Here is a 25,919-nt window from a genome sequence, read left to right as displayed (position 1 = left end):
TTTGTGTTGTTTAAAGACATGCAAGGCATTCTGGGTATTGGATGTAATGGCATTATGAGTGTGAAATAGAAGCAGCATGACAGTCACCACAGACTGTAATGCTGTTCAGTGTGTCTGTATGTACCTGTGGTTCTCAAAGTGTGGAGTGGGCCCCATTAATGGGGAATAGAGACATGACAGGTGGGGCCCAAGAAACACATTTTCATTGTGCCTGTCTTTAATACTGCCTTTCTTTATTGACAAGGAAGATCATAGATTCAAAACGAAATGGCCACACACAAACATAACAGTCATAAACAGACCGACAGATGAATTAAGCATCTGATCCAGCGCGAGACCAGAAATGTAACAGGGTTCTCAAGTCTCACACACACAAGTTCACACGCCAAACCTTGCATTTCTCATGCAGAAAAAATACTAGGTCAAGGTATCCATATAATTAATGGACAAGGCACAGGCATCCAAGAGAATTTCTCACATGGTTCAGAAGTAACTCACCACTCCCCAGCCAATCAAACAATAAATAGTCACCTGACTTCCAAACAAAAATCTTCTGAGGTGGGTCCTGTTGATGAGGATAGCTTTCCAATGAGCTCTTTGGTCTTCTTGGTGTTGAGAGCCAGGTTGTCGGTGTACCACAATGTTATGTGCTGGACCTCCTTTCTGTAGGCCATCTGATGAGACCAGTCACTGTGGTGTCATTTGCTAACTTGACAATGGTGTTAGAGCCATGTGCAGGTGTGTAGTCGTGGGCGTGTAAAGGAGAGGGCTCAGCACGCAGCCCTGTGGTGCACTGGTGTTCAGGGTGACGGTTGAGAAGGTGAGGTTATCAAGCCTAACAGAGTGTGGTCTGTTGCCAAGGAGGTCCAGAGGGATCCAGTTCCAGATGGAGGGATGGATAACCAACTCAGTGAGTTTGGTCATCAGTTTGGAGGGGATGATGGTGATATTACTGAACTGAAGTCAATGAACAGCATTCTTACATACAAGTACTGTAGGTATTGCTATTGTCATTGTGGACCAAGGCAGAGTGAAGTGCTGTAGAGCTGGCATCCTCTGTGCTCCAGTTCAAATGGTACAGTAGGTGATTTAGAAGAGCTCCACTGAGGGTGGTAAGCAGGTCTTGAGGTGGACCAGGACCAGCCTCTTGAAGCATTTTATGTTGATGAGGGTGAGTGCAACTGGACGTAGGATCATTGCAGGAGAGTGTTTTGGCACTGGCATGATTGAGGTGATTTTAAAGCACACAGGGACCGCTGCCTGGCCTAGTGTCAGTCCAAACCTCAGTCAGACAACTGAAAACATTTCACAGTGGACCTTTAACATATTTCAGTGTGTATTTACTAGTGAGTAAGTAGAGTATAGGGATAAAAGATTAATTCAGAATATAATTTAAAACATAGTTTTCTGAAGAAACTGGAATGGCACACATGGTAAATTACTTAGCATTAGGTGCTACAAGTCAATTACATTTATGAGAAGTGATTGATATGATATTTGTATGATATGCAGAATACCGGAGCTAACATACAGTACATTTTCACTGCACATTTAGTAAACCTCCTATGATCTACAACTGAGTCTCCATATAGAATCACATTTGTCTCTCATGCTTTTTCTAATATATTTTTTTCCATAGGTTGTGTATTTCTCTGCTACCTATCCATACTTTATGCTGTTTATACTCTTCTTCCGGGGGGTGACCCTCCCTGGGGCAAAGGAGGGAGTGCTTTTCTACATCACACCTGACTTCAATAAGCTCTTGAAATCTGAGGTAAAACATACCTTACTGACACCCACACAAAAACCTCACAACCAATTTCAATGAGCATAACATTAATTCAGTTTTATTTATTTGATTTGATTTGATTTTTGGTTAAAAAAAATGAAGTCCATTCATTCACCATACACCCTATCATGTCTCCCAAAATGTTCATGATCAGATTTACTGTGACAGCCTGCTGGCAATTCATCGGAATGTATTTTCTTAGGTTTGGTTGGATGCTGCCACTCAAATCTTCTTTTCTTATGGGTTGGGCCTTGGTTCCCTCATTGCTCTTGGAAGCTACAATACCTTCCATAACAACGTGTATAGGTACAGCTTTAGCCTAATTGGGACCTTCTCAGTTATAATGGTGTATTCAGGTTTTTTATCTTATTTTCAATATTTGACTTTGTTTTTGAGAGGTTTTAAAGCTGAACACTTCTCTATACTTCTTAATAGGGATGCTATCATCGTATGCTGTATAAACTCATTTACAAGCATGTTTGCTGGCATTGTGATATTCTCCATTGTGGGCTTCATGTCTCATATCACAAAGAAGCCAATCCAAGAACTGGCAGCCTCAGGTGAGTTGACTGTTCAATGATCTGCTTGAACTTTTACAGTGTAATTTCACGTTTTTTTTTTTCAAAACCAAACTAGTTAGCACTTACTGTAGTAATAGCTTTTATTAATGCACCATTAACATTCCAATACATTTTATTGACAATCATTTTAGCTGTCAACAAATCATGACTTCATCACAATTCCAAAATGTAATCATGTTTACAAATAACAGTACATGTAGTTGCTACTGTTAATGTTTCCCTTCATGAATAAATAATTAGTGGTGCAGCATTAGCAAATCATTTCAAGGTGGCAATTAAGGAATCTATGGCACTTCTGCCATTGATATACTAATACCTAATTAGACTGTTGCCCACTCTCAATTGATTAGCAGTTCATACAGTACAATATAAAAGTATGTAGTTCTTAGGTTTCATAAAGCTAATAGTGGCCTAACTTTGATCTAATTGGTGTAGATGTTTTGGAAGCACTGTATTTTATGTAGCATTTTACACTGTATGTTATTGCAGTTATCACCAAAACATTTGGGTTTTGTGTAGATAGCACGTAAAGCTTTAACAGTGGGTATGGTTGATCACTAGGCCCAGGCTTGGCATTTCTGGCCTACCCACAGGCAGTGACTCAGCTCCCCATGTCCTCCCTATGGGCCATCCTGTTCTTTTCTATGCTTATGATGCTGGGTCTGGACAGCCAGGTAATGCAGATCCATACATAAGTCATGAACTGTCAATCTTATAGTCTTCAGTGCTTTTTTATATAATAAAAATAAATAACTAAATATATATATATATATATATATATATATATATATATATATATATATATATAACAAATAATAAAAACAAATACATAAATATTTTATATCTCTCAGTTCTGTACAGTTGAAGGATTTATCACTGCTCTGATGGATGAATATCCATCAGTCCTAAGGAGGAGAAAAAAGCTCTTCATTCTCATTGTCTGTATAATATCCTACATCATTGGCTTCTCCAACATAACACAGGTAAACTTGATTTGTACTGTGTATGCCTTTGTTTGTTCCCTAAGTCTTGAAATGCATAAAACTAAAGAGGATTTTTTTTACTGCTACTGTTTTTTTTTTGTTTTGTTTTTTCAGGGGGGGCTGTATGTGTTCAAGCTTTTTGACTACTACTCTGCCAGTGGAATGTGTCTTCTATATCTGGTGTTTTTTGAAACAATCTCCATATCATGGTTCTATGGTACAGTCTGCTTTAGATGACATTCATTCTAATTCTATTGCATGATAATCCAATGAATAACAGTCATATTTCCTGTGCCATCCAGGGGCTGAACGATTCTATCAAAATATAGAAGAGATGATTGGCTATCGGCCCTGTGTGTGGTGGAAATGGTGTTGGCTTGTCTTTACACCACTAATCTGTCTGGTATAGTAAAGCCTGTATTTATCTATGCTTATGTGCTTCAAATAACTATGGGGGGGGGGGGGGGGGGGGTTTAGTCATTAAGTGAACATGTGGTTAACTATGCTTTTTTTTTGCCATTAAGTGAACATGTGTTTTTGTCGGAACATTTACCATGGTTTAACTATGTTAAATAATGGTTCTTTAAAAACTGTGTTTTTTGTTTTGTTTTAAAAGTTAACCATGATTTTTGGGTACCATGGAAACTTTGGTTCATGACTATAGCTTTATCATGGTTTCACTATGGTTAAACCTTAGTATGACCTTGGCCATAAACCTGAAAAAAAAAATATATATATGCCCGAAAAAATGAATCATGATTTCACCATGGTAAATAACATTGGTTAAATTTTTGTTATATAGTTACTACTTTTTTTTGCCCTAGCACCCAGTTCAGACATCTTGGAAGTGGGTGTTTGCCGGACATTTCTCATGACTGTGGTTTTTATCATAGTTTCACTTCGGTTAAACCTGAGGAAGAACCATGGTTATTTACCATAGTAAAATCATGGTTAATTTTTGTGCAAAAGCATGTTTTTTTCTCACGTTCAAGACAAAGGTCATATTAGGGTTTAATCTTTAATTAAGATAAACAAATCTATTTGGTATTGTTTTCGGTATTTAGAGACTTACCTGTGCTTTCACAATTGTAAAGATTTTTACCGTGGCTGTGAAGTGACATGCTAGGGACTTTTGCGGAGGAAACCCATGCTTAAACAAAACTCTGTAGTCACCAATTTGATCTTGCTGGTATGAGTATGTCTTGTAGTATGTGATTCCTACAGTGTAAAAAAATGCTGACATATTAGAAACATTGTACAAATATTTAAATAGATTAAGAAAGTCACCACTGTGGTCACATCTATGGTTAGATTGGTTTGTTTGGATTCAGTCAAACTACATTTGCAACGCTACTTTATGGCTTCAGTACTCTTTAGGCCACAAATGAAGGGACATAATCTCAATTGTTTATTGTATCTTTACACAATTTCTTCTCTTCATGTAGGGAGTATTCACCTTTAGTGCAATAGAGATGACCCCACTAACGCTCGGAAAGTATGTCTATCCAGCTTGGGGACAGGGGATTGGCTGGCTCATGGCACTGTCATCTATGGTGCTTGTCCCAGGATATGTTGTCTACATGTTTTTGGCTACTAAGGGTGGGATACGACAGGCAAGCATTTTTGTTTTGTTTTTCTTTCATATACATTTAGCACAGTAATGACATTTCAGACAATGTTTATAAACTTACTGCATGTGCTCCCCTTCAGCGCTGGCATATCATGACCACGAGGAAAGATGAAAAGCCAACAGAGCCTGATAATGGTCTCAGAAGGCAATCATCCCAAATGGGCAGTATGGGGGAGGCATCTGTGTAATGCCTCTTCTCTCCAGAACCACAGCAGGAAGACAGAAACATGAACGCATGAGGTACCATGTGGCCTTTCAAACAATCAGTTTTCACTAACTGTAAGAGTAAAAGAAAAACCTATATATATATATATATGTATATATATATATATATATATATATATATACATGCTGTATATTATATATATGTAAACAATCCATCCATTTTCTATAACCAGGTATGAACAAGGTGTCTCAATCTTATTTCTGTTAGTGTTGTTTTTGATGTTTAATGTAAGCACAGTTGAGTTGTGTTCTCTGTCTACGGAACTCTCAATGGCCACGTTTACATGATGTTTTTAATTCTGAATTAGTTTATTCAGAATTAAATAGATCGGAATTAAAATATTCTCCTTCGAGTTTACATGGAAATAATAATTCCGAATTGGCGTTTACATGGAACATACGTTAATTACGCTTTATTGTATTCTGCTGAACGTCTGGGGGTCGGGAAGGGTTCCGATTGGACAGGCGGCGCATGAACGTAGCCTAATAAGGTCTACCGGAAGAAAACAAACTTTAGCTGGCTAGCAACTTTTTTGTCATCTCGGGTTAACGTTACAGCATGGACAATAACATAATGAAAACGGGTTTCACAGTAACTCTGATAATAGGCCTACTATTTAGCCAGCAGCTCGAGAATATTGTCAAGCTTCACGTTTGCTAGCTGAGGAGGAGAAGACTGTCGGAGAAGGGGGGAAGAAGACGGAGCCGAATTAACCATGAAACGAGCATGCGCTTCTTCTTCCTCCTTGTACGAGCATGCGCCAAACAAACGGAATAAACTTTTAATCGGAATAAAGGTTTACATGATCAAGGAGGGGAGTTAATTCCGCTTTAACATCGGAATAAACCAACCACTTAAATCGGAATTAAGTTTAATTCAGAATAATCATTTTCAAGCGGAATAAGGGTTTACATGGTCTCTTTTAAAGCGGAATTAACTTTTATTCCGATTTAACTTGGTTTTATTCGGAATTAAAGCTCTCATGTAAACGCAGCAATTGACACTATAGCCTTGTCTTGTTATAGTCTAAATCTGTGAACTGTGGAAATTTTAGCCAGTTCAGAGTTCAAAGATGTGAACTGAAGATGTTAATGTATATATGCTTTGGTAATTATTTAGTAAGCATACATCCCATAATATTGCCACAGCTATGGCAATAACCTGTGGGAAATGACATGTGTAAGCCAGGGCTCCAGACTAACTGTTTTTACTGGGAGTGCATTAGCCCCTAAGTGAAAATTGTAGGCGTGCAAGCAGAAAATGTAGGAGCACACAACTTATGTTGACCTGCAATGCAATTATACACATTTCCTCTCATTTGAACTGTATCGCTGATAAACAAACAAATCCAGGAATTTACAATGTGCTGCTTTGAGTTCACAATGTCACATTTTATTGTGCTTTTGTGAAGAAGCAACATAAACGTAGGACATATGGTCTACTGTCATTAGTGCAAAATAAAGAAAATACATTCAGATCTCATAAATCTAGGTCTAAATTCCAAAATGGAGACAAAGTATGTGCTCAGTAACCTTCCTGTCATTACACAGTACAGAAAAACATGAGGTACACAGTACAGAAAAACATGAGGCAAAGGGGCATTGGCACTGATAATTAACTTAACTGGCAGTACAGCATCAGAACAAGTAAACATTGTATGCCTTCCCTTACTCTCCCTTAGAGCACACCACCCTGTGGGACTACTGGGAGGCTCTGAAGACCAACCCTTGTAGTTTGGCCTCCTACACCTTTTATTGTAGGTGTAATTCATTTAGACTGAATATTTGCTTCAAGTGCAGCATGGTAGTCAACTGTTGCTTTCACTGCTTGGAGTAACTTTGATGTGCTTGCCATGGAGAGCCCATCCTTTCCTTGTCCAGCAGCTTCTCCTTTGATGGTGATCCCCTGCGTTGACGCTACTTTGATAGCACTTAGCTAGCCCAGTTCATTCATTTGGATCCAAACAGAGATGAACTTAGAAGCGACCAAACACCTCCACGTTTTTTTCTATTAAAATACAGTTACACGAGTAGTTATATGACCAAGTATGGTGACAAAAAATAAAACGTGGTGCTTTCTAAGCGGGTAAGAAGGATAACTATACTGTATGGCGGAATAGCACTTGGGAGCACTTCGACTCTGCACAGTAATATCATCACTCTTGGAGTTTCAGTTTCATTTTGGAGTCTGGCACACATGTTGTCTTGATGGTTCACTTATCCATGATATAATGCAAGTGACCTTCTACTGTCTATGGACCCTCTCCCCTCTTCTTCTTCTTTTTTTTATTGGCAATTGGGAAACAACTTTGACCCCGCCACCTGTAGGCTACCCTCCCCTTCTCATACACATTGGCCAATGCCACCTAGAAACTTGCTCCACGTTTCTGAAGGTAAAAAAAAAAGTTGGCAAATTTACAGGTGGCACTTGCACGGCTACATATAAAATGTAGTCGCATTGTCACACAATGCAGTGTGGAGCCCTGTGTAAGCATATAACATGGACATGGAAATAACTCATGTAATATTGTATAACGTTATAATTTGTAAAAGGTCCTATAATCAGGGTTTCATTACCTCCTGATTGTACATATTTTCTGAGTCCTCATACTGTGCTGTTTTATATTGTATAACTGAGAGTTGACATACCCAGTAAGAACAATTTAAGAGTGTTTCTGTTTTTGTATTGCTGTATTTGAATTGTATATCGCACTTTCATTATGTTTATGGAGATGTATTTCATGTTTTTATTTCAGAAATAAAAACTTAAAAAGACTCACAATCCAATCATTTCATATATAAATAGAAAGAAAATGTTTAAAAGTTACAAGAAGTTGCATCAAAGAGAGTATAGAACATGATAATGTAATAAATCCTTGATATTGTAATAACCTTGATATAAACAACTTTGAGTCTGTCAGGTTTGAGAGGGGGAAGGACGAGTGGAGGGTTAGCTAGATGTCCTGGTGGGTAGCCAAGCTTAGAGTTAGTTTAACCTATTTCCTCCATCTCTTAAGTTAATGAATGGAAAACCTTGATGAGGACTAACAAGTTAACAGTGACGTTATCAGATTAACGTAATGCCGCTTGGCAAATGGATTCATTCCAGAGAGATAATTGATGTTTGATTTTATTGTCCCAAAATTACATTGAATAAACGTTACTCTGATGTCACATTGCACAATGGGAATCAGGCAAATTTATAAATAGGATGTCCAAGGTGGGTCATGGCTGGATGTCCAAATTGTGGACCTAGTTTGAATGTCGAATACAGAATTGGTCATGGACCGACAGACCCAATATTATAGACAGGATCTGCAAGCCAATTCAACATCCAATGTTTGGTGGATGTTAACCTTCCACTTTTATATTTTAGGTCCTAGTTCTCAAATATTCACAAAAAACTCTGTCTGCCCTACCCTCCTCCTGAGGCTATGCCAAGATTCATGCTGCCTGGTTTTTCAGTTTTCCTGGGAATCATTGACAATCATTGAAATTACTCAACAACAAAAAAACTGCTAGCATATACTGTAGGAAAACGGTGGGTGGTCGCCTACACAACTTCACCACTTGGCCACCATTAAATGATGGCCTGTCACTACAGCATTGGACAAAGTTATCATTAATGTTGGGAGATTAGATTAACCTGATAATGTAATAAGTTGTTACATTATTGGTACAGAGATTGGTACTAAATTGTGTGTTTATTTTACTAAACTGTGGCCTTGTTTGGTAAATTGTGCACTCATTTTACCAAATTGTGCTTTCACTTACATGTTTGTAAAACAAGCACACCACTCGCTAAGACAAGCACACTATTTATTAAATGGAGTAACAAACAACCTAGTGAAATGAGAGCACAATTCAACAAAACAGCGCACAATTTAGGAAAATGAGCACACAATCAAAATCAATGAAATTTTTTTAAAAAGCACTGCTAAAATGAAGATCTAAGAAAAAATGGAGTATTACAAGTTCATGTCAGGTGAAAGATAAGAAAGAGATATTTTCAATGATATAACATTTATTGACTATTATAGAGACAATGTTCTGCAGAACATGATTGAACTGCATGAATAGTGCATATAGACAAAATACATGTCAGATATATAGGCTTTGATTTCACATTATTTTCTTTTTTTCCTTAAATAATGAACTATTTTAAGCATTTACATTATATGCATAATATTATTTGGGAAAATATCAATTTGCTGAAATGTAATCAGGCTGTAAACATACAGGAGAGCAATGAAAATCTCCTCTTTATAGATCTACCAAGAGATATAATGTTAGTATGCCTGTAAAAATCTAATCATAACAGTGTGTAATTGTAACCTGCTATCAGATACTTAACACCTTTATTCATCTAACCATCAACAAAACTGGCAGTTGGCTCTGCATCTCCCAGAGATGGTCCTTTAGTGGAGTGCACATCATCAGAATCCCTTGACTTGACACTGCAGCTGCTTCCGTCCAGATCACTGACTGGCTATTTGTTAGAACCTGTGTGAATGGCGCTCATTTTTTTTTAACAGTGTGAGTGAGATTGCGTTGACGCATTATTATCACGTTAACTATAACAGTTCTAATAATAATATTAGAACTAGGCCTACTGATGACCTCAATGTGATATGTTGTTGTTCACCTTGTAGTGGCACTTGACTCACTCCAGCCCTCAGAGGTGTATAGCTGAAAAGCTAAGTCAAGGGCAACATACACGAAAATAGTATTTACACTCTGACTTTGGGGCTGCTCCACCCGAAGCACATACAATGCCTTCAGTGTTGTGCAAATCTCAGACTTAAGACAACAAGCATAGGCTGACAAGTGCTTGATTTACACACTGGGGAGATTATGGCTCATAGGAAATAAGCCAGCACAACTCCACTATGCTAACACAAGGTATGCCTCCCAGATTTTATAAAATTGATTCCACTGAGTGAATGGAGAAGGGAAAAAAGTCCTGGGTGATTGAGAGAATAAAGGAGTTAATAATCAACAGTACACAGATGATATTGTGTCCAGGTATTACAGGTATCTGTATGCAGAAGAGGATGTTCACCTGCTGAAATATTTCCTTGTCTTTTCATGGTGTAATGCAATAATTCATTTTGGACTGATATCTATGTCAAATATTTGATAATGGACAAGAAGTATAAGACAAAAAAATCTAAACTACTTAATATTTAAAAATACAGATAAATCAAGCTTTCATTTTATCAACTATTTTAACTTCATATGTGGTCTGCAAATATTATGCAAATACTTTCATTATTACTTCTGTCATCTTTTTCTTTCTTGAAATGTCAATAAATACACAGTATGTAGATGTTCTCTATGTTCTATATATGTACACAGATGTATTTGGTAGTGATGTACTGGAAGGGCATCACACAATGTCCTGTGAGCCAAGCTGTGGATAAGAGGGAATATTTGGATGGTGGAGGGGAAGAGGGAGGCTGGGAGCTGTTCCTCCCCTGTGAGGATTCACTCCTGTTGGGTTAGCACAGTTGTGCCAACACTATCCACTGGATAGGCTGGTGCTGTGAGGGACTGCTACAACTGTTCTAGGCTTCCACACACACTTGGCCACTCTTGTCCAGGATGATCTCCTTCACAATCTGTTGACAATGGATGAGGGTGTTTGGCTGCAGCGTATGCAGGGAAACAGGTAGGTGGATGTGGGCAGGTGAGGTGGATGCTGAGAGTTGTTGAAACTGGCACTGCAGCTGCAAAGGCTCCCCCTGCTGGTGACATAGGGCTCCATGGGGCGCTCTCCATGACGCGCTCTCAGGGCTCCAGAGGTGGCTGAACTGGTACGTCTGAAGCCTGTTGTGAATGGACACCTAGTTTAGAAAACAGTCAGAGACAGCATCACATGTTACAAGACTCTCTACAGCCACCAAGCCCTCTGGGGAACGCAGATGAGAATCAGTAGTATCAGACAGGCACAGCCACTACAGTATATGCGCTATGCGCTATACAGTATGATGCATGATCTATTGCCAACTGGGTACACTTCAGTGTAGATCTATGTAAACTGTGTCATTATAAAAGTGTGTTTAATGAGAACTAAGACAAGGGTTGTGGAGGGGCATTATTATAGTGTGTTAGCAATCTAGTAAAAATCTAGTAAAAATGGGCTGGTGAGACTATCAGGTGACTATTTTCATTTTAGCACTGATTATCCAATGCAAATATAGGGGCTTTCTGAATTGTAACATTAAACATTTAGTCTGAAACATATTGCCTATAATAGGCCTATATACAATGTGCTGGTGACTAGACTTACCTGGCTTTGTTCTGAGTAATGAACACTTACCTCTACTGCACCATTTCCACTCTTCTCATCAAGATCCCGCCTTCCTTGGAGTCAGACACAAACATAAGAGCTGCATTCAAAAACTACGTACAGTATGTCTAGGACTCAAATCTACTCATTACAAAGTAATGCCATTGCTAATACTGTATGCTAACTTGAATAACATATTACACATTTCCAGGAAAGCACTGCATCTTAAGAATATTGTACATTTATGAAGTTCACTTAACTTGTAGTCAGTGTAACATACAAGAGTTGGTTTATGGTTTGTGCCAAACTCAGGAAAAAGTACCTGATGGTAAGCCCTGTCGGTCTCTCATTTCAAACTGCCCGCTGCTGCTCTTGGCTGAGTGCAGCTTCATCCCCTGCTGCTTCTCAAGTTCCCCTACAGGGGGAAGAAAGATGTCAAATATATACAGATAAAAAAAAAATCTTTGCATCATAGTTTAGTGGGGGGGAGTGGCTATAGCAAATGTCTTGGCTTTTGCAAAACATTTATTTTGCATTTCTTCTCCAAACAACGTCAAACTTGCCACAGCACACCTGCATAGTTTGAAGGCAGTCAAAGAAATAGCTTGAGACATACAGTATGCGAATTACAGATAAACACACACACACACACACACATACAGACAGACAGACATTCCTGCCATTATTAGATAGATGAGATCTTAGAAAAAAACAGGGGCACGAACACTTTTGCGGCCACTTCAGGCATATTTGTTTCGCAATGTGCACATAAAAACACGGCGAGGTATATTACATATAGGCCGCACTTGGGTAAAACCGCAGACTTAAAACCGCAGGAGCTGAAAATGCCACATTACGCTTTACCATGTCATCCATTCAGAGTAGGGTCAGGTGAAAGTGGGAGTTTCATGTTAAAAGATGGGAGGAAAAGCGTAAAACGCGCCTAATTTGGTATTCCCTTGTTTGTACGAAAACTGCCCACCTCTGTTTTGAGGTGAAATATGTCTGCCTAGTAAAAGCAGGTGTTAATCCAAATTATGGTTAAATGATTGACTGTGTCCAGGGGGGTATTCCAGAAAGGACGTTTATCAAACTCTCCGTCTAACCCTGATCTCTGGGTTCATCAACCCTGAGATGGGAAATAATTTATGTAGGCAATATAAAACATGGTTCCTCGACCTCATTTTTTAGTCAAAATGAATCAGAAGGCAGATCCCTGAAACTATGTTTATGTTCAAGTTCATTATAACATCATACAGATGTTCTGGGACACATTTATGTGGTAGTGAGTTTCAAGTTAAACTGGGGCATTTAAAGAGACCCTATGCAACTTTTTCATAGTCATAAAATCGCTTAGAAATCGTTGTTTTGCTTGACTGACCAGTTTTATCGAAAACAGTCACATTTCCTCCCGCCCCTGGTGTCCCTATCCGCTATTACAACCTTGCAACTTTCTGATAAACGATCATTTGCTGTTTACATCTGGAAGTCAGAGACGCGTAAGGAACAAGAAGAACCACGCTTGCAATTTATATATTTATATATAGCCTATATATGTAGAAATATACACGCTAAAGCTGTCGGGGAAGCTCTGCAGAGAAATATGCAAGCATAAAACGAGCGAAAACGAAAAACGAAACCGAAACCAGAGATGAAATCGCCAATCCTGCATTGTTCCTCTTTAAGGTGGAGCTGAGCTGTGCATAAACATCTTTAGGGACACATCTTTAGATACAGTACATATCACTTACATTCAATTCGTATCTGCTCCATCTCAGACACCTCAGCAATAGACTCCTTCAGGTCCTCCACAAATTTCAGAAGTTCCTCTGCACTCTGAGCACAGAAATTCAAGGTCTGCTTCTTGTCAAGACCAGAGAATGGAGATAAGATTGTGATGCCATGGGAGTAATCTGAGAGAGAGAGAGAGAGAGGGGGGGGGGGGGGGGGGGTCACAGTGTCACAAAATGCTGCCTCTGATTTAACAACTGTACATCAATTAAGTGATGACAAAATGTCTGCAAGTGTGTAATCCCAGTCGTGGTAGCAGAAAACTGTTTTTTTATTAAGTGGATTATTGATCTGACAACCTAATATTTTACTGAATGCACAATGCAGCATATACGCAAAGTGTTTAGCTCAGTCCCATTTCTCCCAACTTGTTTTGATGCACATCATTGTGCAGCATGTTTATTTCATTCTATTTTTTTCATGTGATATTCCGTATACTTCCCTTTTACAGTCCCCTAGCTACTAAGAATTTAGTAAGTACATGGTCAATTATATCTTATTATTGGAAATTACCACATTAAACATGAAGGTATACACAGAGGCTACACATAACATAGAAGAAACACAACAATTACCAATAGATTGTTGATATGTTCACCTAATGAAGTTACTGGACTGCTACATGTCATAGAAGAAAGGAGGCAAGATCAGTCCACAGTCCACTAAAATTAATCCAACTATAATCACTGCAGTTGGATTATGCAATACAAAACACAACACTAAAGCAACCCTAAAGAGTTAACCTTAAAATAACATTCCCAAAATCATTTTGATGGCACATACGTAAACTCTTAATAGAGCAAACAAACAATGACAATAAATGTCTGTGGAAAGTTGTCAATTCCTCAGTTGATGTTCTTAAGTCAAGCAATTCAAGTAGGCAGTGGTAGCGGGTTAGGTAATGTTATTACTTCCGCCAAGGAGGTTATGTTTTTATCCGGGTTGTCTGTCTGTCTTTTTGTCTGTTTGTTCGCAAGATAACTCAAAAGGTTATGGATGGATTTCGATTAAATTGTTGGGAAGGTCTGAAATAACTCAAGGAAGAAACGATTACATTTCGGAGTCTGGATCCAGGAGGCGGTTATGTTTTCGCTTGGCATTGGTATGCGCTCTCTGAGTGCTTTTCCAGTTCCTACTGGCTTCGATAGGTATCATTCTAGTTAGCCTTATTCTGATTCAAGTGCTTGCAAAAAGGCTGACTGCAAAACCACACGTCTGATCGTGAATGTGTAATTTACTTCTATGGCAACAAGTTCTGAAGATATAACGTTCACTAGGCACACATCAGTCATCTTGGTTACTATCACTTAGTGGAAAAATAGACAAGTGGCAGCCTTCCATTTGAATCTCCAGCAAAAAATCTAAATGGAAAGAGCTGCTGTATACAAATACTGTAGGTAGAGCTGCTATGGTATATACAAATAGGTAGGCTACTTGCAGGAAATCTGAACCCTCTTTCAACAGACTGTTGTGCGTGCATTCCCTCTGTACTGTATGCAAGTTATGTTTATAGTTTGTTATTATTATTATTATTTTCAAATAATAACTTTAGTTAATGTATTGCACTTCCCAACTGTAGGGGGACGGTGTGAGCAAACCTTCGTTAGTGCTGCTTTAGCCTAAAATGATGTTCAAATTACTTCATTTCTGCATTATAGTAGAAAAATGGGTTCCGCTTTGTGCAGTGAACCTCCATCATTTTTTAAATGTACTCCATTCAATTTTCTTTTAAAACCTGTGGGGGTGCACTCTGCCCAAAGCTTGACATGTTTTCAACTATACTAATAATAATCAAATACAGTCATTCCTCTGTGTTGCCTGAGTTATTTTGATTCAATCAGCAATATAACCAGCAAAGTGGTTCACACCAACAACTCTCACTTCAGAAACACAGCAACAACGTAAGTACTTTTATCTACACAAGGAAATCCTATTTAAAGAGATGACCCATTTGGACAATTCTAGCATGAACAGCCAAAGTACTTGTAGCTACAGTAGAACTAGCTATTGATATCCGGTCAGAATGAAGCTCCTACATTAATGCTAACTTCATTCCATGCTAGCCACCTAGAGATACTGACAACATGGTTGCAGGGAATGTAAAGGAAAACAACACAACACATATCGGCTATTTCAGCAATCAGAGCAGTTTATTTAGGCCCGAGCACTGACCGTGTGCAAGGGCCGGGGTGACCTAGCACCCTGAGAGGTGTAAAGTCCTATTGTTCTTGTAAGGATTCTTCTTCCCTTTTTTTGGGACCTTATTTTGCTTTTTTAGAGGTGGTTCCCATGGTAGAAATCTCATTAAATTTGGCACACACGTCAGCTCAGGGACAAAGCTTTGACCCCGGGCGTGGCCCAGGGACTCGCTAGCGCCCCCTGGTTGCTATATACTTTCAGCTACACGTACACATACACCACATTTGGTAGGTGTGTGTATCTCCCGAAGATTAACAACTTTCGTACAATGCATTAGCCATGCCCAACAGGAAGTGCAATATTTGGGGATTTTTTACGGAAATTACACTCAGAGTCTGGCGATACCACTTTTAGCTCCAGCCTACCATAGACCATTGAATCGGATTAGACCATTAGCATCTCGCCTGCTAGCATCACGTTTAAAAGTGACTGAGATTTCCGGTAATTTTTCTATTTCAAACTTGTCTCCTCCCGAGTTATAAAGTCCAAAGACCAACGAAAAAGGAAACAGGGCGATTTTCTAGGCTGATTTGACATGGAACTATACTCTCATTCCAGCATAATAATCAAGGAACACCATGGGTGCACCTGAAAATAGTCCCCGTAGGCTAACTTCCAGCAACAAGGTTGAGCTGACTTGATTATCATGTCTGAATGAGAGTACAGTTCCATGTCAAAAAAGTCTAGAAAATCGCCACGTTTCATTTTCCGTTGGTCTTCTTACACTTTCTTTTTTTTTAAAGATTATTTTTTTGGCTTTTTATGCCTTTAATTGGACAGGACAGCAGAGAGTATGGGAGTACAGAGAGTACAGGAAACGAGCGGGAGAGAGAGTAGGGGTGGGATCCGGAAAGGGGCAGGAATCAAACCCGGGTCGCCGGCGTGCAGTGCAGGTGCCCCAGCCAGTCGCGCCACGGCTGGGGCCTTCTTACACTTTCTAACTCGAGAGGAGACAAGTTTTAAATAGAAAAAATACTGGAAATGTTGTCAGTGTCAGGAGCACCAAACAAAAAAGTTTTTCTTGTGATTCAATGATTGCACTATGCTGTTGGCTACATATTAATTAAAACGTTTAGCTCCAGCCTAGCATAGACCATTGAATATATGCCTGCTAGTATCACATTTAAAAGTGACTAAGATTTCCAGTATTTTTTCTATAAAACAGCATAGCACAATCATTGAGTCACAAGAAAAACAGCAACTTTGTGATTTTTGGTTGGGCGCTTGTGATTTTTGGTTTGGTGCTCCTGACACAGACGACATCACCAACCGGAACTACCATGGAATGACACAAGTGCGAACTTTCTAGAAACACCCTTTCTAGAAACACCAAATCCAACAACGATGGATCGTACAACTAAGGTTGGGACAGAAGTTAGCCAACTACGCTTTCTAGAAATGTACCCATGAGCGGTTTTAAGTCAGCATGATGGCAAAGTATGGCTTTGACATGAGTAGGCTATCATTTGAGTTCCTGTTCATATATCTAGTTGCAGTCATGTATTTATAGTGACCCTGCAAGATCCCTAGTTGCTACAAAATCATTATGATAATCATTAATCATTATACAGGCCATTTCTTTTAAGCATGACTTTCTTTAGTGCGGTTGATGGAATAACCTCCAGGTGTACTGATCCTGGGTCAGACTGGTTTTACAACCCGATAGAGGAACCATGACCTTGATAAGGACAGTAAGTCCTCATCTGCACTATTCCTTGGATTACCCACTGGCATGCATCAACCATGCAGAGCCCAAAAATCACAGCTATCCATTACTATTTTTTTTCAGCCCTGTTCCTTGCGTACAGGTTTCTGAGATGATATTCTGAATGATAACATACACTGTATGATGAAATCCCCAAATTCATAGCTATTTTATGGAACATTACTCCTTACTTGGGTTAATTGCCTCCCTTGATACAGTGCTCAGCTAAACAGTCTTTCATTCTCCTGTTGAATTCTGCCAAGGCTCTTGGTGCTCCAACTGCACCATACACAACATTTCAGTCTAGCTAAAGTCAAATAGTGTCATAGTTATCAGAGACAAACGCCAAAGCTTACCATCAGTCTTTGGCATCACCACAGAGTAGCCCGTAGGGATTCCATCTGAAATATTTTAATTCAGATGAACAAAATCCTGCAAATCCAGCCTGAAAAACAACTTTTTTTCCCCTAAGAGCCACAACTGAACTGAACATTCTCCAGTTTTACTGCCACCACCTGCGTTATCATAAACTCAAGAGTAAACTATTAAAGGGAAACGCTGGTCTAACAACAACCTTTACAAGTGCAAGTTTACATTTGGGACCAAAACGTTAATCGGTGCTGTTTTGAGTAAGACCGGAATATGCATTTACAACTGAAAAGCACGTAACATAGCCTTTGGGGGCAACTTCACTATGTCGAAGTAAAAACCATTAACTAGGTAAAATAAGTATTGTAAAATCATATACACAGTATATGTTAGCCTACTATGGAGAGGGTTCAAAGTCGGTTCACACTGTTTACTTTTACATACAGAAACAGCAACAATGGAATATTTGGAAATTCTCTCTATAAGAGAATTCTATTCTATTGTCGGATCCCTTTGGTTTAAAAGCATTGTTGGACAAGCTGTTGGTCGGCTTTAACCAAATCTTTTACTAATTCATTTCAGCCTGGCTCTGTCCACTTGGCCCTTGATCACATCTTACCATTTGCTTTACCATATGTGCAACACTGTGCATGTGTTCCTGTTATCACTGGGAGATTCCATTCTCAGACTCAGGCCCTCCTTCTTAAATGATGAAGAGTGACAAATGTGAAGAATTTGCATTATTTGATAGGTTCTTACGCTCATTCTCAAACAGGTGGAACTGCATGCCCAACAGTCCCATGGCTTTGCAAAAGGAGTAGGCCGCAGGACTCTTCTTCTTTGGACACAGCTTCAGGATCTGGTAGGAGAAATTAGCACAGCACAACAACACGACTAAGGATAGGAATTGATTTTCAGAAATGTCCTTAAGGTCTGAGTGAAACAGCTCTGCGGTATTCTGCACCACCTTTTTAACCTCAGCTTTAGCCAGGGGAGAGTGCCTATTTTGTTTAAGACATCCTGCCTTGTTCCGGTCCCAAAAAGACCTTTTCCATCTCCCATTGACTGGTGGAGGCGTTTCTAGCATTTTTGCATTTTTGCACTTTACTGTGAAGCACTTTGGTGCGGCTCAGCCGTCTGTAAATCGTGCTATAGAAATAAACTTGACATTGATATTGACATTGATAGCGTTTAGCATATACATTTAGCAAGTATCATTCTAGCGTTTAGCATATACCTTCCTCTGAATACAAGCCCACTCCATGAGGGGTGTGGCTGCCTCTTGGGCAGCATGGAAAGGAGTCCCAATAGAACACATGATGTTTGAACACAAGGCGGCTTTAGGCAATACCTCCTCTTACAATGTGGATGTCACAGTAGTACGTCCACGGCCTGCTCTGTGCTTTTGGTAATCCATCCAAGCTGCCACTGTTTAGTAACACTACAATCTGGTGTCGGATTCATGCCCTTGTCAGTGTAACGCATGTGCAATATTGTTGACCAGCAGAAAGACACAGTCTCTTCTGGTTAGACGCAAACTGTCTTTGTACTTGTACTCTGCACAATGACAATAAAGTTGAATCTAATCTAATCTAATCTAAAAAATGAAAGCAAAAACCTGGTTTTATGAAGGACTTATTTTTTTGGTCTCTAATCCAATAAATCATAGTTACTTTAGGCCTTTGTGATCAGTTCAACACAGAAACAACGACATACTACAAAATCAAGACAAACTCCCCCATAAAATGAGTTGCTATATGGTCATAAAAATCTCTTACCACAATGAGGTCATTAAAAAGAAAGACCTCCCTCTGATGGGCAGCCTGTTTTTGAGCCTTGTTTACATCAGCTACTTCAAAGAGTCGGCTGCAGCAGACAAGTCGCCTATGGGGTACTGAGAGCACCTAGGGTGAGAAAGAGATTATTTTTTTACAGATTTTGCTTGACATAAATAATCTGTATGCAATTTTACCATCATTATTATGGCCACAGAACAGACTCACTGTCTTCATTCCAACGATGCTTTGTTCCACCTTGGTGACATAGGTGACATGGTCCTCGTTAGAGCGGAGCTCCCTCAGCTGTATACGCTCATAAATACCTACAACTGTATCCCGTGGTATATCAGCTCCATCATCCACTCCTACAAAAATGAGTGAAACAATATAAATAAATAATAATTATAATTAGAGACAAAACAAAAAGCATGCCACTTTACTGCCTGGAGACCACATTAATGTTGAATGTGTGTTTGATAAATAGATGGTGGAGATGATTATGGCATCTATAGCATTACTTGCTAAATTAACTTGTCTAAACTGACCAAAATGTCTATTGTAGTAGATACAATGCTGAATCTTCAAGGAGGATTGCACCTGCCCAGATTCAAACCTCAGACTGGGAAGCAGGTGTGTCAGTTAGGACAGATAATGCTTACCATGGGTGCAATCTGTCACCCAAGTACTGTCGGTTTTACTTAGCTTAGTTAGGTAAAGTTTTCATTTTTTCCATACAGATAGTATGTGAGACAGTGACCTTAAGAAACTGAGATCTATGTGAAAAACTGCCAAAATTCCCCTTTAAAGCGTCAGGAAGGAGGTTTATGTATTTACTGTTAGATGCTTTTACACCAAATAGGCAAAACAAATTTGTAATAGTCTATGTAAAGTTTACACATCTATAGTTTTCCTCAACTTCTCAGGAAACATAAATAAAAGCCAATCACAAATGGAATACTGAAACCTGTCATCTTCCATATTGCACGAAAAAATAGGGTATAAAACAGGTTCAACATCGACCTGTTACTTTGGACTTAGCTACAGTAGGCTGTGTTGAACAACAGCTTACAGTTAAGTAGCAGTTAGGTTAGTTGGCATAGTGGCTTACCAAGATTGGCAATGGCTAGACTTTGTGAATGGCTAGCTCATTTTGACATTTGCACATTGGTGTGATTATTTTCGATACTGGTCTTTGTTTCTTCATAAACAGGTTTTGTATGCATGTTTATAAACTGTTTGGCCATAAACAGCATTCAGTTCAATTCAGTTCAACATTGCTATATCAGCATGCAGTGGCGCAGTGTTGCCAAAGCACAACATTCACTCAAGGTATTTTGGAATCAATTGCACATACTCTGCTTTGTTTACCATCTCACCTCTCAAGTTCCGGATGAAGTCCTCCAGCATCATCTTACGGTCAGGTTTGATGTTGGGGCTGTACATATCCGTGTTGAGGAGAATGATGGCGAAAGCCAAGATGAAGATGGTGTCTGGGTTATGGAATTGCTGTACCACATCTGGGTTGCACATGCAGTAGCGTTGGCTGAAAAGAGAGAAAATGTGACAGGAAGAGACAGATGTCAACATTTATCGTAACACAGTGAAAGCTGAAGTAGTATTTTCTCAGGTTCTGCAGAATAAAGAACACAAGCAACACACAAAGTTACCTATGTCAGCCAACAATTAATCAATTTATTTGTGTATTCCAAAAAAAGAATAGGTTGCTTGCTTAGTTGCTTTCATCTGCAACAGTGTTACATTTATCCACAAGACCAAGGATAGGTTGAGACTGTGACAGACCATCTATGATCTTCCAGGTATGGCGTTTTCCAAGATCATTTCTTTGTCAGTAGGCGGTGCTTTTATACATTTTGAGCTCTTGTCAAAAGAGGGTCATTTCACAAAAAGCAGAATTAAGAAGTATGAGATGAGATAAAGTTGCTGGCAAGGGTGTTTTCTATCTTAGCACAACATGCTATATGAATGTCCAGCCCCCTGAACACTGTGCACTGGGCTGCTGAGAGAAAATGGCATGAATTAGACACTACTGTCTTCTTTCTCATCCAATGTCACTGCTGCGAAGAAGGTTTTTTACAAGATCCACTGCCACTGACAGCTTACTTGAAGCCAGTGTGGCAAGGAGGCCATTGGCATCCATTTCCAAATATTCAAAAACCCAGGAACCAATCACAATCACGGCTGAAGTGCCCTTGAGCAAGGCACCTAACCCCTCACTGCTCCCCGAGCGCCCCTGATTGGGCAGGCAGCTCACTGCTCTGGGTTAGTGTGTGATTCACCTCACTGTGTGTTGTGTGTGTTCACTAATTCAGTTAAATTGGGATAAATGCAGAGACTGAATTTCCCTCACAGGATCAAAAAAGTATATATTCTGTTCTATTATATACGCATGGGGCTTTATATGACAGAAAGAGCTGTGGATTCAACAAAAACTATGGCAGCGCAGAGGATAAGGTTAAACAAATATGGATGTACCATTTTTTTTAAAATGAGTAAACAACAGCATTTAAAACTTTGTTTACAGGAAAAAATTATTGCTGCACTTTTTGCAGTTCAATGGAATTTAAGTTTATTTTCACTGCTGGAAGTCATAAGTCAATGAGGCTTTCCAGACCCATTCTCAATCTTTACTGAGATTTGAGAGGTGGTCTGGTGTTAACCAGGCTAGTAATGTAGCATAACTGACATATATTAATAAATCACATTTTTACACACCTTACATAATATCTGAACAGTGTTATGCAAAAAACACTTTACTTTGGAAAAAAAGACAATAGACTTTTTACCTAAATGTTTTCAGCTACTGTAAATTACATCACAGTTTTACAGAAATTGCTTACCTGAAGGCCTCGATTAGTCTCTCCACCTTTTGTGCCTCTCCTTGAACTCGAATATGCGCCTGGAATTTCCTTAGTGCCTCGTCCAATTCCATCCCCGAAAAGTCCATCTCATCCACTACACAACTACATACAAATACAAACATAGCATGCTTAAACTAGTGCAACAAACATATATCATGACATATACTGTAGGGCTGTCATGATTCTCCAAATCCTCAATTCGATTTAATTTTAGATTTTAACGTCACGATTCGATTCTATTTGCAATGTTTTTTTTAATCAATCAATGCATTCCTTATGTTACTTACTTCAGGGGGCTTGATTTTGAAACTGCTTTTTAATTTTTAAACACCTCAACAGGCATAGGATTAAATATAAATATAGTACAAGGCAGTTCAGTGCGGTAATGTATTAATAACAATATTGTATACGATTAAAGTAGATTCTGCTCATCTACCCACATGTGGTAGATGAGCAGAACAGGTTGATTGACTTTGTTCAGTGTGAGGGTGGGTGCTATTTCAGAGTGTTCAACAGAGTGACTATTAGTTAAGTATACACTTACTCAAGCACATCTCGGTTGAAGGGCTTCTTACTATTGCCTAGAAACTCTCCAATCATCTGTCGGCTTAGGCCTTTCCTCTGAAGAAGGAAATGGGCCACACCAATGGGTGTGTCTGGAATGAAGCCACGAGAGATGAGGAACTGAAGGCCTTTATCTGGATTTCTGCATCAGGGAAACAGACAGATAAAAGAGTTGAATGAACTGTGCTTTATTGTGTTGATAAAATGCAGCCACTGCTTAACACCAAAGTCCAGCATGCCAATATTATCAGACAATATATGCTAATCGCTTATTTATGAGTGGTGTTAGTGCAAGCCAGATTTTTAAAAATATTTTTTCAATTACGTCAGAAAAAACTGGCTTCCTCTGTTGGTGTGTGTTCTAAGCAGTGCTAGTAGCCTAATTGCCAAGAGAAATAACTAAACCAGAAACAAACCAGAGAATCCCTTCAGGAGAAATTCACTTGGTTTTCAAGTAGGCACCTTCCATCTTTGATGTTTTTTTTTTTTTAATTAGGCCTACTACACCTCCAGAAGCCTCAACAATGGTGTCTGGCATCCTGGATCTGATGATAACTCATGATGAATCCATTGACTGACTTTGGTTGGAATTGGTATTGCCTTCTGTGATCACTCCTTATCACTGCTATGGCTGTTTATGATCCAGTCAGCGGCATAACCAGACAACATTTATGGCACTGACACCCCCGAGAATTACCATTCCAGAAATAGAGCGATCAAAACACAGCAACCAGTTTTTAACAAGACACTGATGTGTTCCTGAAAGTAAAACACATATTTTAAAACAATTTTGTATAAAACTTCATTAAATGACCAGGCACACCAACTTCAGGTGAATAACATAAACATAAACACACATTTACAAATAAGCAGTAACTATTACAGCTAAAAGAATAACAAGACAACAATATAACAAAGTTCAACAAAATATGTTCATCTAGATAACACAACCTAACGGTAATTGCATTGTTGCCCTCATCAAACTCAAATCCAGTTCCACTGTATGTTCGGAGAACTACCTCCTCAGACCGTTTGTGACTGTTCCCAAACGTTCGCCTAAAACTCACGACTAACAGAAAACTGTTTGCAAACATTCGCCTGTGTTCGTTTGTGAATTTGAAAGCATCTCAGCTCTGCCCTGCAACTGGTTACAGGTGTGGGTGTTACAGGGTCAGGTGACCTGATTTGTAGAGAGAGATTTTGGGATTTTAGGTGGTAGGAGATGGGTCTTTCCTATGATTTTCTGATCTAGTCTGTTTCTGTGCAAAGTACGTTTCGTTTCTATTTGTTTTGCTTTGTCGCAGTGCTTGAGCATATTTGAACTACTCTGAATGTTAGCCCTGTAGACGAAAGGCTTTGAGAGACCGTCAGCAGGCCGTTCCACAGGAACATGAGTGAGCTAGCCCAAATCCAGAGATCCAGTCGTCTCTTCACTGGTGATTGGATTTCGCCCTGCAGCTCAGGCTGGAAACCTACACATTTATCTCTCCTGCTTCCTGTCCATGTTTGCCGGAACCAATCACAAACAGGCTTATCCACCAGGCACATCCGGATCATTGGCCTGATTGATTGAGTGACTATCCAAATACGTACACAGTCATTTGAACTATGTCCATTGATCATGCCTCTTGTGCAGTAGAGTGCAGACTCCCCAGACTAATTTTCAATCTTAAAAAACTGAGCTTACTCTGATGACAGCCAGGCTAGAGAATTTGAGCATCAGAATATGGTATATGTTTGTGAAATTGAAATATCCACATTGTACTTTGATTGCTTAAGGGAGCTCATACCCAAAATGTTGACATTTACCACATTAGTGCAGCCAAAACATGTCACTTCACACCTGATGCAAGCAGAATGTAATCTCTTCTAAGATATACTCACATGTTGAAAAGGTTGAGGCCAATACGGTAGAGACGCTTCCGCATAATGTCAGTGGAAAGCGTGGGGGACTTGCAGCTGACTGGGTTCTCACAGTGATAACGTGGTAGACTGAGGATCATAGTCTGAAGGGCCTCTTTGGATGAAGCCTCAGAGGCAGAGCGGGCAGAAGTTGATGTGCTGCTACTGCTCATCTGTTCTGAGCTGTTGTCTGTTGCCTCTAATTCACTGTGCTTGGACTCCAGCACCTCTAATACTGGAGATGTGCTTATACCACTACTTACTGCCTGTGGAGGTGCTACAGAAGTGGAGGACTTGTCTGTGCTTTTTATTGTGAATTCCTCCTCTGAAACCTCTTCTTTCTCTAACACTAGAGGTACTGGAAAAGGTTTCTCCTCCTGCTGTGGCTGTTCTTCCTCCTCGATCTCTTCCACAATGGAAGGAGGCGCAGGGAAATCTTCATCCAGGATCTCCCCAGACTCTGGCACGACAGGAGTTGGTTCCTCACGGTTAACGAGAAGCTGCTGCTGTTCTGCTGCCACAGTATTCTCTTTTGGCATGAATTGTGAATCTCTTGGATCTTCCCCTGCATCTCCCAGTTGGACAAAGTTCCCCAGTGACACAGAAGTAGAGGACTCCATCACAGAGGATGACATATGGAAGTTCTGGCTATCAATCTGCACTGTCACATCCCGAAAAGCCATCATCAACTTGCTGGTATTGCGAGACACATTCTCTTGATTCTCTACCTGTGTTGTTATGTGACTTTGGAGGGCTGTCGGGTTCAACAGGTCTCCTTCTTCTCCAAGACCCTGATGTGTCCGCACTGAGCTGAAGCTATCACTACTAAACTGATAAGTGCTACCATCCTGTAGAGAACATATAGTCTTCAGGCTCCAATTACTAAGCGCATCATCAATGGACTTGGCCAGTGACTGCACTTGTTCATTAAAAGAATCCTCTAGATCTGTCAGATTCCCCCCAACAGTGGCTGGTAAGGATGGGGAGCGTGCCAAGGGAAGACCTGCCAACCCACATCCCTCTGCCAGCGCCCGCTCAGCGGAGAAGCCCTCTGTGTTCTGCACGCGCACCTTGCGCAGCGAGATGCGTCGTGGCAGGCGGCTCTCTAGTAGCGAGTTGCGGATCTTCTCAAAGTTCTTGCTGAGCTGGTACTGGCGGAAGGCTGTCTGGATCTTGCAGGCGGCACGGCGAGAGATGAGATGACCTCCATATTTGTGCTCTAGCATTTCGAT

The 25,919-nt window shown here is 39.7% G+C and overlaps 2 protein-coding genes across 3 annotated transcripts in view; one reads left to right on the top strand and one right to left on the bottom strand.

The window, feature by feature from the left end:
- LOC134062688 (sodium- and chloride-dependent GABA transporter 1-like) overlaps positions 1–10,713 on the top strand; it is a 12,992-nt gene extending 2,279 nt beyond the window's left edge. Inside the window, exons 6-14 of the mRNA XM_062518794.1 lie at positions 1,640–1,774; positions 1,992–2,095; positions 2,225–2,349; positions 2,932–3,044; positions 3,222–3,353; positions 3,468–3,570; positions 3,656–3,756; positions 4,799–4,966; positions 10,567–10,713. Of these exons, the coding sequence (XP_062374778.1) occupies positions 1,640–1,774; positions 1,992–2,095; positions 2,225–2,349; positions 2,932–3,044; positions 3,222–3,353; positions 3,468–3,570; positions 3,656–3,756; positions 4,799–4,966; positions 10,567–10,713 (1,128 nt within the window). The remainder of the gene's footprint in view (positions 1–1,639; positions 1,775–1,991; positions 2,096–2,224; positions 2,350–2,931; positions 3,045–3,221; positions 3,354–3,467; positions 3,571–3,655; positions 3,757–4,798; positions 4,967–10,566) is intronic.
- On the bottom strand, positions 9,239–25,919 carry LOC134061739 (IQ motif and SEC7 domain-containing protein 3-like). Of its 2 annotated transcripts, XM_062517496.1 has the most exons (12): positions 24,670–25,919; positions 22,766–22,927; positions 22,201–22,323; positions 20,719–20,885; positions 19,568–19,707; positions 19,343–19,468; positions 18,324–18,423; positions 17,552–17,596; positions 13,252–13,413; positions 11,823–11,915; positions 11,531–11,574; positions 9,239–11,037 (listed from the first exon to the last, which is right to left on the bottom strand). In XM_062517496.1, exons 1-12 carry the CDS (start codon positions 25,911–25,913, stop codon positions 10,999–11,001), a joined length of 2,445 nt encoding a protein of 814 aa, XP_062373480.1. In that variant the 5' UTR covers positions 25,914–25,919; the 3' UTR covers positions 9,239–10,998. The 2 variants fall into 2 exon arrangements, with proteins under 2 accessions (XP_062373480.1, XP_062373481.1); XM_062517497.1 differs by lacking the exon at positions 17,552–17,596.

Source organism: Sardina pilchardus, chromosome 17 (genome assembly GCF_963854185.1).
Source record: "Sardina pilchardus chromosome 17, fSarPil1.1, whole genome shotgun sequence".
Lineage (NCBI taxonomy): Eukaryota > Metazoa > Chordata > Actinopteri > Clupeiformes > Clupeidae > Sardina > Sardina pilchardus.
The sequence above is the reverse complement of the archived record's forward strand: the minus strand, read 5'-3'. Positions and strand labels throughout refer to the sequence as shown.